The sequence below is a fragment of the Pogona vitticeps genome, chromosome 2, assembly GCF_051106095.1.
Source record: "Pogona vitticeps strain Pit_001003342236 chromosome 2, PviZW2.1, whole genome shotgun sequence".
Taxonomy (NCBI): domain Eukaryota; kingdom Metazoa; phylum Chordata; class Lepidosauria; order Squamata; family Agamidae; genus Pogona; species Pogona vitticeps.
In genome coordinates this window covers 172,831,567-172,845,501 of record NC_135784.1, presented here as the reverse complement: position 1 = coordinate 172,845,501, position 13,935 = coordinate 172,831,567, and the positions used below count along the sequence as shown (strand labels likewise).

Sequence of the window (13,935 nt, the reverse complement as noted above, 5' to 3'; positions counted from 1 at the left end):
AACCGGCAGCTTTTAATCCCAACCCTTTTATGCACAGAATGGCAGGAAGGGCCCAAATCCAAAAAAAAAAAAAAATGTGATTCGTTCTTTTCATGGTAGGAATACAGCCCGAGCAATATGACTAAAGGATTCCTCGTATAATGGCTGGCCTTAATGGAAGCAGGTTTGGTTAAGAATAAGGAGGAAAAGTCTATGCTTTTTCTTTGAAAGTTTTATCCAGTTCCCAAAGACATCTTCATTGGCTGCCCTGCCAGATGCAGGCCCTTGCCAGCTGCTCTACCCTACCACCATCCTTACAATACTAAATAACAATGCATGTTGCATTTCAAACCAATGGGGAACCACATTCTGACAGGCTGGTGTTATACCTCAAGATTGCCAATGTCCCAGGGAATAGTTGCTGCATTTTGTTCTCACCGAGCATGGGAGAGGCCTTGCTTGGGACCTTTATATCTACAAGGAAAATCATACTGAAATGGACTCATGAAAGCACAGTTCATAAATAACGTTGTACTGCCAGAAGTGGACAATGTAACAAGAACTGGGCTGGGACACGTGTGGTTCTTGAGAGGCTGTTTAATTGCAACTCTCTCCCACCCAGGTCCCTGCTGGGCAAGGAGTTGAGATCAAACAACATCTCAAGGGTTACACCTTCCCATGCCCGGGAGGGGGAAAGGCTACTATGAGCTGTGACTGTGCCATTCCGGAAGTGGCACTGCCCATTTAAGGACAAATAGGCAGGTCTCTGTTCCTAGCATTAGTATGGATACTTATATAAAGATATTTTTCAGTACTGTGAATAACAGTACCCATTTAGTTTGTTTGCTGAAAAGGGAAGGGGCCTGGGCTGCTTAGATAAGAGTGGTGCATGTAGTCAATTAGTTTGAGTAATTCATTAAACATCCTTTGGAAAATTCAAAGGTGCTTCCAAGTAACTGAGTGTTGGTTTTTTAAAAAGGATTTTAATGTAGGGGCTTCTGAGAAGGAGGAAAGGATCCCCTTTGAAGAGGCTTTCCCTTCTCTGTCACATGAAGGAATGCCTCTTCTGAGACAATACCTCCATCACTTTGGAATTTCTTCAGGATCTTCCCAAGAGACTTGAAGATAGCCCACCACCACCCTGGGGGCCCCTTCGGGCACACTCATACGTGCTTGCAGGCACATATTTCCTATGGGGAAAAAGGAGAGAAGCAGCAGCTGCTTACATAGCTGAAACCCTTCTACTCTAGGACAGGAATGGGAAGTGTTCAGTTGTATGTTGTTTTGTTTTGTTCTGAGACTACAGCTCCCAGCCTAAACCAGCTAGTGTGTTCAACGGCCATGTTGGTTGGGGAAGCTCTATCAACTAAAAATGCTACACTTCCTATTTCCTGCTCAATGTCCAGTAGGGGGCATGTTTCCAGTAGCTGCTCCTTCACTCTTATCACCCTGAGGATCACCTGTTCTCTTCAGTGCCATGACTCTCTAGTTCTCTTATCACCATCACTGATGGGAGAAGATTATCTGGGCCTGTGGGGGGACACTGCAAGGGGGAGAAGCCACGATTGCTATGGTTCCCTCCCATTGCACATCCCATGGAATACCTTGAGAGCTCTCTTGTTCCTGCATCTCACCATTCCTCCCTTTACATCTTACACCCAGAAACAGAAGACCTTAATACCTCCTCCTCCTCTTTCTCCACTAATGAGGATATTGGGTGATTCCTCTGTCTGTCGGTTACTTAGAATAATCCTCCCAAACTGGCTGTGGAATTCATAGATATGCAGTTCAAAAAATGAAAGTTTACCATATCTGGGTTTTCTGTGCAGTGCCAACTGACCATCTGACCTACCTACCTATCCACCCATCCACCTTCTCTCTCTGTATACTGGTTGTTCGGCACCTCCACAGATGTCCAACCATACCTGTCTTTGGCATCCAGCACACCTTCTCTAATGACATAGATCATATTCTCACAACTTTGAGAAGCAGGTTTCCTTATACAGTACTTGTATGCCTCCAGAGATTTGAACCAGTATAGTTTAGTACATGAAGAATGGGATTAAGACTCAGGAGATTTGGGTGCTCAGAGGCGGTTTCTCATTCCCTCCTTCCAGGGCCACGCTGGGGCTCTGCCTCTTGCCCAAGGCCGCACAGGCTTCTGTCTTCCACACGAGCAGCAGGGACAATATCAGGCTGTTGTGCTATCAAATTTGAGTAGGAGGAAGAGATGCTTGACTTTCTTCCAAGTTACATATATGGAATTTTGAAAGCCAAATACTTTGCTTGACTAAGAGATCAGGAGAACTCAAGGGCTTGTGTTGCTTTTGTTTGGCATAAAAATAGATGCTAAATTAGCACTGAGTTTGGAATTACTGTATTCCTATGGACAACACAATTTGGGGGGGGGGGAACTGCTATACTTACACCATGGAGTGAGGATGTTATACTTACAAAACTGCTACCCAGACCTCAGTGCCTTAAGGAACTTCACACAGCCAGGTAGCATTTTGTGAAGTGACTGAACAATGCTTTGTACAGCTTACACTCAAAGGTCTTGTGGCAATCATTTTCAAGACTTACTGCCTCTGCTCGAATATGCCTTTGGGCACTGGGCAGCCTCTATTGCCCAACTTGGCTTAGAAACAAAACGCAACAAGATGAATCGCCATTATTTCCAGTTCCAATTAAATAGGCTCACCCATTGTAACTATACCACCTTTGGAAAAATAAGTGGTGAATTTGATTCTGGGGGTGGGAAATTACATCAACAAAACAAGCCATGGAAATCTCCCAGTCTTTGGAAGAAAGAAATCATATCCGCTATAGCCCCCTTTTATAGTAAAGGGCAAGGTACGATTCTGACCTGGAATTCAGGATCACTGCAAAAACCTCCCTCTGCTCTGGGCGCGAAGGCCCATGTTTCCACCGACAGACCGCCTCAAAACTACCGATCCCAGCATACTTCGCCTCTCTAAGAAACAGCGTTTCTCATTGGCTGAAGCCAACACAAGCTAACAAAGAGGCGCAGAACAGACTCGATACAAACGCTGTTAGGACATAACAGAACTACAGATCGGATTACTGTCAGGCACTTCCCTCCTACCTTTTTCGCTAATTAGAATCACCCATGTTTTAACTAGGAAAAAAATAGCAGGGGGCGCCCTGACTGCTCTGGTCCGAAGCCGCCTGTGCCTTTCGCTTACGATCAAACAAGCGTCCTTTCCAATCAGCCACTCTTTAACTCTGCAAATCTTGCTGAAACCGACGGGTTTAATGCCACCTAAACGCAGAGCTAGAGCCTTATCTTGCATAAAGTTCTATACTGCACACAGCTTGCCTAGGTGAAAGGAAGAGCTACTCCCCAACGGGAAACTATTTTGTTAATAAAAGAAGTACATTAAATAGGTAGTCGGAAAACTCAGCCTTTTTTTGTGAATGAGTGGGTGGCCCTTAAAAGGGCCTTTGGGTTTGTTGTATTGTTAGATTCGAAGTTTAGCCCCCAAATCCGTACAAAGTGCGCCCTTGGCGCTTCAAGGCATAAACCACGTCCATGGCAGTGACCGTCTTCCTTTTTGCATGCTCGGTGTAAGTCACGGCATCCCTGATGACATTCTCCAGGAAGACCTTCAGCACCCCGCGGGTCTCCTCGTAGATCAAGCCCGAGATACGCTTGACGCCTCCGCGACGAGCTAAGCGGCGAATAGCCGGCTTCGTAATGCCTTGGATGTTATCTCGCAGCACTTTCCGGTGGCGCTTAGCACCCCCTTTGCCGAGACCCTTCCCGCCTTTGCCACGACCAGACATATCCGCCTACGCTCCCAACAAAGAACTGAAGAAAATGTGCTGCAGCGACCGAATCAGGAGACTTATATAGCGAGAGAGCCGACCAGACTGAAAACTTCACTTTCAGGCGTCACAAACTACTACCCGGTTTGCCTATTCCCCATACGATATTGAGTACTCCAATCAGAAACGAGGGCCTTTCCAAATAGCCAATCAAAAATAATTTTTAAATCTAAAACTAGCGCCTTTTCATTATCCCCGAGTCTGCGCTGAAAAGAAACATTCTGTTCAACTGTTACATCATGAAATTTAAATTTACTGCATATTCTAAGGCTTCCGGTGTAGTGACATTCTCGTTTAAGAAACAGTGGCGTGCACGTAAATCTCGCTGAAACAGAATAAATCGCTCCAAAGCTATAATAATATTTCTATGCATAAACGGATATACAATCGGCCACCGGAAATCCTTTTCGTTTTCTTTTCATTCTTTCCCAAGTGAAACGCTGCAACTTGGTAGATAAGTTTGTTGCAAAGTTTACGGCACCACACTGCCTATTTCTGATTTCCCCCACCCCTTTGAACTTTGTAACAAGAAAGCGCAACATGCCTTTGTTACAAGAGAAAATAACTAGTCTCTTGTGCAACCCTCCTGCAATGAAATCTATTTCCCGCTTTTCCAGTATTTAGGACTTACAGATGACTTAAAAATAGGAAATCGGTTCTTTCAAAGGCCGTAAATGAGGTTTGGAAATAAGCCTGCTCTGACGGTCTCCCCATCTGGTGTTTTAAATTTAGGCATATAAAGTAGCTTGTTTTGCCCATTAAATATATAATTGAGCCATCTTAATCTTACTGGGGTTGCTTTTGCAGTTTAAAATAGTACTACTGTATGGGTTTTCCTCAAGTAATGCTTGCTCTCTTTACATTTTGATCACTAGAAAAGGAATTTCCTTAAAACCCAAGCAAATGTGGTTCTGATGGAAAATAATCCGTGCAAATTTTCATCAGGTTTTATAGTTATAAAGGGTGTTTAAAACAAAAAACAGAGGGAGATTCAAGATACTGCTCAATTCCAATGCTTACTGGTTGGATAGTAAATTGCCAATAAAGAGAATTAGCTTAATTCAGGGGTTCCGGCTCCAGAATGTGGTAGTTCAATTCCATTCCTGTTTTTCATTTCAGGCTCTACTCCTGTGTGATTTAGTGACATATTAGTAGCAAGTGAAAATAACATTTTGCATCCACATTCGAGACATTTTTTTAATTAGACAACTTGTAAGTAGCAAAGCACAGAACTCAATTGACAGCGAGTCAAAAGAACTATGGAATGGAACTAGATATGATCAGGGACGAATGGGGTTGGAAAGTCTATTCTTGTAGTCAAAAGAAAAGCCTTGAGGGATGAACGGACAAGAAGCAAAAGGAAAAAACTGTTACAAAACATGGTTACAGCTGAACATTAAGAACAGTGTGCAGCAGTATGTCAGAAGGGAATTTGACCTATTTTGCTCTTGCAATTATTGCGACCAGTAGGAAGAACACCAAAACATAACCTGCTAAAGGGAGCACATGGATGTCTCAATTGCTCAAGTCAACATTGTGAATAAGCGGTCTTAGTTGAAGCTACCAAGGCAAGGGAAAATAAATCACTGAAACAGGCAGCCACTGAACAGGGCTTGTGCGTTCAGGTAGCAAGACTGATTAAAGCTCTTTCATGAGAAAGTGGGTGGCTCTGAAAAGAGCCTTTCAGATTTGTTGGCAGCTCCGGTCTCTTTACTTGGAGCTGGTGTACTTGGTGACGGCCTTGGTGCCCTCCGAGACGGCGTGCTTGGCCAGCTCGCCGGGCAGCAGGAGGCGCACGGCGGTCTGGATCTCCCGGGAGGTGATGGTGGAGCGCTTGTTGTAGTGAGCCAGGCGGGAGGCCTCCCCTGCAATGCGCTCGAAGATGTCGTTCACGAAGGAGTTCATGATGCTCATGGCCTTCGAGGAGATGCCCGTGTCCGGGTGGACCTGCTTCAGCACCTTGTACACGTAGATGGAGTAGCTCTCCTTCCGGCTCTTGCGGCGCTTCTTGTCCCCCTTCTTCTGCGTCTTGGTCACCGCTTTCTTGGAGCCCTTCTTCGGCGCGGGAGCAGACTTGGCAGGCTCAGGCATTCTAGAAACCCGTTCTTTGCTAAACAATAGAGGGAGCACAAAGAGAACTCTTTCTCCGACAACGAGGAAAGAATGAGGCCAACGCTCCCGTTTCCCCTATTTAAGGAACCCATATGCAAATAAAGGTAGGCAGAGCGCAACTTTTCTATTGGCGGATGGGTTTCCTGCTTTAATCTCCTTTGCGCGCGCAGATGCAAATCACCGGCCTGTGGTTGTTTCGGTTCCGATTGGAGGCAAACAGATGCCTCTTTTGTGATTGGTCAGTTTGTGAAATCTTAGTCCTCATTGGTTGTAGCCTCCTGTCATTTCGTTGACCAATCAAAAAATAGTAATGTCAAGCATTCGGAAGGCATAAAAGGTTCCCCGCTTCCACCCATTAGCACTCATTGCTGATTGTTTGCTTTTTTTTGGTGGTAGCACGTTCGTCTGGTGGAATAATGTCGGGTCGCGGGAAGCAAGGCGGCAAAGCGAGGGCCAAGGCAAAGTCTCGCTCGTCCCGAGCTGGCCTTCAGTTCCCGGTGGGTCGTGTCCACCGCCTGCTCCGCAAGGGGAACTACGCCGAGCGGGTGGGCGCCGGCGCGCCTGTCTACCTGGCGGCCGTGTTGGAGTACCTGACGGCCGAGATCCTCGAGCTGGCCGGCAACGCGGCGCGGGACAACAAGAAGACTCGCATCATCCCCCGCCACTTGCAACTGGCCATCCGTAACGACGAGGAGCTCAACAAGCTGCTGGGCAAAGTCACCATCGCTCAAGGCGGGGTCCTGCCCAACATCCAGGCCGTCCTTTTACCCAAGAAGACCGAGAGCCACAAAGCTAAAGGCAAATAAAGAAAACAATCCTCGCTGTCCATTGAATCTCAAAAGGCTCTTTTCAGAGCCACCCATGTTTTCACCTTAAAAGAGCTGAGTTTGCATTCCTATTTAAAGCGATTTAGTATTTAGGGGAATAAGCTACGCCATTTCCAGTCGACTCCATATTTTTCCGAAATATTTTCCTTAATCCAAAAAGTTCGCTGGGCAATTTTAACCGAACTCTTAAAGGGGATCATGTGCTCAGAGAAGCGATTGTCTAGGAAATCCTAAATAGCCAGCTTCTCACTTTGGGTATGCCGCTTTTTAACATTGAAAAATGTGGTCACGGGTGAGGAAATGCTGCGGCGGATGGAACGGAATCAGCAAAATGGCTCGCTTGTTGCCAAACGTCAGTGTCATAACGACTGACGAAGAGAGCTGTGTAACAAAGAAACTAGCGGGCGGAAGTAATAAACACGGGGTGATCTAAACTGTTGTTACGGGCCCTGTAACAGATGGGGTGGGGGGTGGGATTCATAGCCAATCATGTCGTAAGGCGGGTTTTTCCAGCGGCAAAACTACTACAGTACAAGTCCCTCTTTTCCCGTTCAGCTTAAACAAGGCTTCTGTTCAAGTCCGGGTTTCCATCGGATCCTCAAATAAACGTAGCTAAACGCGTTTTCTTTGGCACACAAGCTTTCATGGAGTACCGCCCACTTCTATTAGCCGCTTCCGTCTGAAGAAGCGCGGGGGAGGGGAGGGGGTCAGCCCATGCCGAGCGAAACTTCGGAGGCTTTACTTATTTTGCTCCATTGGCTTTGCTCCTTGCTTTTCACTCAGTGAGCATAACTACTTTGAGGCTATGACGTCGAAAATATAATCATCTTTGATTCATGCCATGAAAAGTTTCTGCCGGAACTAGTCAGATATTAGACCGCCACATCTGCAAAATCTTAGGCTAGCGTAGCTCATTTGGGACTAATTTCCGTTGGCAATTAATGATGAGCCTGCTTCTGACCAGCAATTAACTTCGTATTAAAAAAATGCGTATGAGATCATTCCGTCTAAGCAAACAATGAATTATTTTTAAGCTCCAGGTAACCAGATTCATATAGTTTTAGCCATCTTGAGGGCTCGGCAATAAGACAGGATTTGACTCTCGATCGCAGTGAAGCTTTCAAAAGGGCTTTGTATTGCATCCCTTAATTACTTCCTTTTAAAGACTCAAATCATGAAGGCATCTTTTTGTAAACATTGTTCACACCGAAGTATCTAGCAAAGGGAACAGGGGACGCTTAATATTTTATTTTTACACCAGCCCTGTGAGTTAGGTGGTAAAATGAGACAGGGATTGGATTTCCGCCACGACTTAAAAACGGATCTCAGAGGGGTTAGATTCTCTCAGCACAAAGAGAGAGTGTGGGCGGGGCAAAGACAAAGGCAAGGGAAACAATTGTGTCCAATCCTTTCCGAGAGCGGGAGTTTCAAAGTCTGAATCGGGGACGTTAGCGTCCTCGACCAATCAGGAGCGGAGGATTTCACTATAAATTCTCTGCTCGCAAGTAACCTTAGCTACAATTCGCCTTGTGTTTCGGGGAGGTTGGTCGCCTGTGGAGAGAAGCGTGTGGAAGAAGCATGGCCCGTACAAAGCAGACGGCGCGTAAGTCTACCGGAGGGAAAGCTCCTCGTAAGCAGCTGGCTACGAAGGCTGCCCGGAAAAGCGCCCCAGCCACCGGTGGTGTGAAGAAGCCCCACCGCTACCGCCCAGGGACCGTCGCCTTGCGGGAGATCCGCCGCTATCAGAAATCCACGGAGCTCCTCATCCGGAAGCTTCCCTTCCAGCGCTTGGTGAGGGAGATCGCCCAGGACTTCAAAACCGATCTTCGCTTTCAGAGCTCGGCTGTCATGGCCTTGCAGGAAGCCAGCGAGGCTTACCTGGTCGGCCTGTTCGAGGACACCAACCTGTGCGCCATCCACGCCAAGCGGGTCACCATTATGCCGAAGGATATCCAGCTGGCGCGCCGTATCCGCGGAGAGAGGGCTTGAGTTCACCTTTCCTCCTGTCCGCCAGGAAGCGAGAAAAATAACCCAAAGGCTCTTTTAAGGGCCACCCACGTCCTTCAGAAAGAGAGCTGCAGTTACTTTGGGGGCGGCGCTGAATCGGAGGGGTTCCGCTTTAAGCAGGACGAGAGGATGTAACCTGAGATTCAACAGGTCTTCACAATTTACGAGCCAAGCAAAAATATCCATGAGGCGTTCCAATTTTGATCAGCAACTTAGTCTGCATTCTGTGTGTTTAGAGTATTTATATGCTACCCTGCATAGAAAGATTTCAGTGGAAGGTTGCAAAGGCCAGTTTAAAGCAAGTTAACACATACATAAATGATAGAAAGCAATTTATTAATGTGTTTTTTGGCCATGCCTGGATGCACTAAGTTACCGGGAGCGCGGAAGAATGTAAGTGGCCACTGATACACTGAATGTGCAGTGGTTCTTACAAATTATTTCAAGAGTCATGATACTTTAAAAAATAATGTTGAGGCCATTCAGAAACTTTCTGATTAAACTCTTCAGTTGTGTAAGTTTAAATATATGGATTTATGTAGGAGGACAACTCATTTAATTAATTTCTGGAGAGACACATGTAAGCTTCCAATAATTTCTCTTTTTCCATCAAAGTGCCCGTGTTTTGCAGTCATGAAATACAAACTGACTTGCACTAACCTGGATTTCAATGAAAGTGAGATCTTTTAAGGAGTGTTTTTACCAGTACCATCCACATCTGCCTTCGGGGGTGCCTATTGCTGTGTTGGGATTTGAACTCTGATCTCCTGAATGCTAGACCATTACTCCATCTACTACCATGATTAATTTTTGGAGCGTTCATAGACACTTCTCATCTCCCACAAATACAATCATTGTAGGTACCTTGTGATTGTCAACAAGATCCAAAACACTAGGTTTAAAGAGAAAATGAGAGAGAGAGAGAGAGAAGGAAGTGCAATTCTCATACAAAATCCAAAAATGAAAGCAGATGACAACTATTAAGAATGAAAATCTCAAAGCCAAACACTGCTAGGAGGTGGGGGAGAAAGGAAAGCTAACTTTAAAAAAAAACATCCCAAAATAATCTACCAGCTGCTAAAGCCCAGGCTCTTTCACTTAAAGTTAGCTTCTAAAATGAATGCTACAGCCTTTGGAATCCTTTTGATGAATCTGCTTTCACCTCAGGCTATGTAGATTTAATTGTTTTTCTCTAGTTCCATGACAAAGATCTGTTTGTCTCTCAGCAACTGTCTCATTGCTTTGCCTCAAAACACAAAACCCTGATTTACAACTGGGAACAGAGACTTCCAGAAAAGTCACCAACCGCCTATCAGAAAACCTGGAGTCCATTTTGGCTGTAATCTTTCTTTACCTGTTGGATAAACATTTAACTTCCACATTTTCTGTCATGGGAAAGGTTCTGAGTATTATGCAGATTGATTGTTTGCCTCTCCCTCGGGCATCAGAATGTTTTGGCCTGTCAGAACCTGATATAAACTCAGACTTTAGCACACATCTGATAATTTGAGATATACTATCTCTGCACTGCAGTAGATAGACAGATGGACTAGGACTCGGGAGACAAGGGTTTGAATCCCCACTCAGCCATAGAACCTCATGGAGGTGGGGAGTGGATCTAATAAAACCTCACTTACTGTGAAACTATATTGGGGTTGCTATAAGTCGATTCTAACTCGGTTAGGGCATAATATACATAGGGCATAATATACATACTCCCTATATAAGGAGTGCACTTAAGTCATAAGGAAATGGTATACAACTGCTCAGGAGTTAGTCTAATCCTTTTCCAAAGACTTCTTGCTTTTAAGAGCTGTTTCTGAATAGTACGCTAGCCAAAGGCTTCAGTGGCTTGGTCTTTTGTGCTCAGGTTCTCCCTACATTCCACAGCCACGTTTGAAGCAAGTTTTGGTTTTCTACATACTTTGCTGTCTGGAACCATCAGAGGAGTCCTCATGACACAGCAAACAAGAGGTAGGTGCCTCTGTGGCCCTACCAATATTGTTGGTCTCCAGCTACAGCCAACCTGCCCAGTGGGATAGGTGGACGATGCAAGTAGTAAATCATCAAGGGTTGGGATGGGAGTTGCCCAGGTCCCCTGTTCTTGTAGTCTGCCCAGGCAGCTCTTAAGCCCACCCTCTGCTTGAGTCTTAGAGGAGGACACTCCGTTTTGCCAGTGCTGTCCCGGACTATGCCCATCAACTGGACTTCATAAATTGAATACTATGCCATTTAGTGCTGTTCCTTCCACACAGGGTATATGCACAGAGAGGAAAATCGACACATTTTTGGACCTTTCCCTCCCTTGGTGGTCGTGGGCAGTTATGGAGACAAGTAAGATGAGCACTTGACAGATAACAGGTTATAGATCAGAGCCCAGGTCACTACCCCTCATCACTACCCTGCCATACAGCTATAAAACACTCAGGGATCGGACAGTTCATCCTTTGTTGCTGACAGAGCATGAGACACTCACTGTCCCCTGAAGCCTGATCAGGCTCCCTAATGCTTTGGGGACACACAGCAACATCTGTGTAGGTAGGACCCCTTGTTCACCCTATGACCATCGGCAGCTGAACACACGGCATTCAAATGAGTGACTCAGGACTGTCTGTTACACATATATCCATTGTGACATAATGGATATACATGTAACAGACAGTCCTGAGTGGCTCATTTGAATGACCTGTGTTCAGCCACGCTGAAGGCTAAGATTTGTTACAGATTATTTCTCAAACTGGGGGATTTTCTGGATTATTTCTCAGAGGAACTGTGTCATCCCTATGAGGTAAGTAGAGCCAGTGGGAGATGTGGAGAATTTCCACCCCACCCTGACTTGTCCAAGATATCCACTCCTGTATATCAGAGCTGGGCAAACCAGCCAACATCGTTGGGTGGGGGGGGGAAGGAATGCTGGGAAATGCAGTCCACAAATAAGGCTAGACAAAACAGACTCTGCATTTTGTTGGACCACAATTCCCTGGTTTCCTTGCTGTTGGCACTTCTGCCTGCATCAGACTAATGGAAGCTGCGGCCAACCTTTCCTCTCAGTCCACTTCTGTCAGATCTTCTCAATAAGAAGCACATAAAAACAAACAGATCAGAGTTTAATTTGTTACACAGACACCTATAAAGATTTGGGCCGTGTCAGGAGGTCCCTGTTGACTGTCCTGAGCTCCTTGGATGAATAGCAGAATATAAGTGTCACGACATTAATAGGTCAGAAGCCATCTGAACTGACAGGATCCATTCTTTAATCATCCTTTAACAGGCTTTTTCTATAACTGGGCATTCTGTAGTTTTGGAAGCAGTAGCCACGTTAATCTGGATTTTGCCTGTTATGCAGATATACGGAAACAGAATGAAATGTTGAATGCATTTACTGCCACTGATATTTTCTTCACAACTACCAAGCCGTCTCTCATCACAAGGCTCAAAAGTAAAAACTGTCAACATTCCCTACATTAACACATGGGATTCCTCTGCCATCTTCTTTCACCTTTATATTTAATCTTTCCCCCTCTTGAATTTTAAGTGAATCCCATCTTACTCTCTCTCTCTGTCTCTTTCTCCATCTTTGCCTAAACTTGGTGTCAGTTTTCTGTCTCCTGTGGAATTGTTTACAACAGTACCCTACAACAACATGAGCCAAATTACTGCATATAAATTTACCATATGAATATTTAGTATGAAACTGATGTTTCATTCAACATTTTATTCTGTTTCCATATACAGTATCTGATGAATTGGGCATGTCCACAAAATCTTGCATTAAAATACAATAGTTAGTCTTTAAGGTGCCCCACGTTTTTGTCTTTTTTTATTTTGTTCTGTTTAGTTTCTTTGGATTTTGCCTGATAGGCATTCTGTCTTTCTCACACACTTTCCAGGCGCTTATTTTCATAGTCAAAACTCTGAAGGGACAAAAGCATAGAATGATGGGAGAAGCAAGAAGAGCTTCTAAAAGTTACTTTTTGGGCCTGCAATTCCCAGAAGTGTTCCACCAGTTGTTTGTTCAAATAGTAACTGTAGCAAGAGCAAACCATACAAGACAAATTAAAAACCATTTCATTGTTGAATTATTTGTGCTCCTCTTCTAATTTATTTCAAAAGTCTTTCTAAAGAAACACCAAGCAGCTCCTCCCTTCCCTAAGACTAAGGAACGATTCTTCTCTCTTAAGCTGTTGGAACGGAATGCCCAAATCCTCCTTTGAAGCTCTTACATTTAAAGGGGTGTGTTGAAATTCCTGCCTTTAGGGTTGACTCGGATACAGTACTGTACAGGAACTCCCCACGTAAACAACTTCGTGACTGGCTTAATTTAAGAGTCCTTAAAATAGCTGTCCAAAGAGTGCCGCCAAACCAAAGCCCCCAGAATTTTTTTTAAAAAAATAGTTTTAAAAAAGTTGGAAATGGGGATGGGTAACTTTGAGCTGCAACCCACTTTCCCGTTCACTTGGGAAAGGAAAATCCCACACCTCAACGGCTGTCAGTGGAAGTGGGTGTCCTCTAAATCTACCTTTCCGGAAATCATTTATGCCCTTTTTTTTAAATGGGAAGAGAATATTCAAGAAATCTGGGTAATTCACGGAGGGGCGGAGTGGGAGTTGTCACCTATTTTTTCCACACGTGGTTTCATTTTTGGCTTGGAGAAAGGAGGGGGCACTTTTGGTATTTCGGACTACAAGTCCCATCAACTCCGCCCCCTCCACCCGGTTTAAAAAACACATGAAATGTCAGCCTATTGAAAAGCATGGATCTTCAGTGGAGCCCCGGAACGTTCGATGAACGAAGAACGAGGCGGTCATATAAAACAACCACCCACGAAAGCAACCCCAGCCGAAGAGTCGCATGCAATTCGAACCGGCACATTCAGCACAGAACTGCAGGCGGGCCCAACGCCCGCAAGGGGAAGCCAACCATCAGCAGATCGCCCCGATCTTTGCTTAAAGTTGCGGGTGGCTCTGGGGGAAAAAAGGCGTTGGATTTGATCCGGCGAAGACAAAGTCGCCCAGGCTGGAAGCAGGCAGGAGCTGCTGCCTCACTTGTCTTTGGCTTCGTGGCTGTCGCCGGCCTTCTTGGCCAAAAGGGGGAGGCCTGGATGTTGGGCACGACCCCGCCTTGAGGGATGGTGACTTTGCCGGAGCAGCTTGTTGAGCTC

At 45.3% G+C, this 13,935-nt stretch overlaps 4 protein-coding genes across 4 annotated transcripts; 2 read left to right on the top strand and 2 right to left on the bottom strand.

Moving 5' to 3' along the window:
• Positions 1-3,388: 3,388 nt before the first annotated feature.
• Positions 3,389-3,821, bottom strand: LOC110071431 (histone H4). The gene has a single exon (XM_020779140.3). The coding sequence runs from the start codon at positions 3,784-3,786 to the stop codon at positions 3,475-3,477; it is 312 nt and encodes a 103-aa protein (XP_020634799.1). The 5' UTR covers positions 3,787-3,821; the 3' UTR covers positions 3,389-3,474.
• Positions 3,822-5,481: 1,660 nt separating this feature from the next.
• LOC110071419 (histone H2B 5) lies at positions 5,482-5,987 on the bottom strand. The gene has a single exon (XM_020779132.3). The coding sequence runs from the start codon at positions 5,917-5,919 to the stop codon at positions 5,539-5,541; it is 381 nt and encodes a 126-aa protein (XP_020634791.1). The 5' UTR covers positions 5,920-5,987; the 3' UTR covers positions 5,482-5,538.
• Positions 5,988-6,306: 319 nt separating this feature from the next.
• Positions 6,307-6,838, top strand: LOC110071417 (histone H2A type 2-C). Its single transcript, XM_020779118.3, has one exon. The coding sequence runs from the start codon at positions 6,357-6,359 to the stop codon at positions 6,744-6,746; it is 390 nt and encodes a 129-aa protein (XP_020634777.3). The 5' UTR covers positions 6,307-6,356; the 3' UTR covers positions 6,747-6,838.
• Positions 6,839-8,003: 1,165 nt separating this feature from the next.
• On the top strand, positions 8,004-8,838 carry LOC140704702 (histone H3). Its single transcript, XM_072991270.2, has one exon. The coding sequence runs from the start codon at positions 8,346-8,348 to the stop codon at positions 8,754-8,756; it is 411 nt and encodes a 136-aa protein (XP_072847371.1). The 5' UTR covers positions 8,004-8,345; the 3' UTR covers positions 8,757-8,838.
• Positions 8,839-13,935: the final 5,097 nt, after the last annotated feature.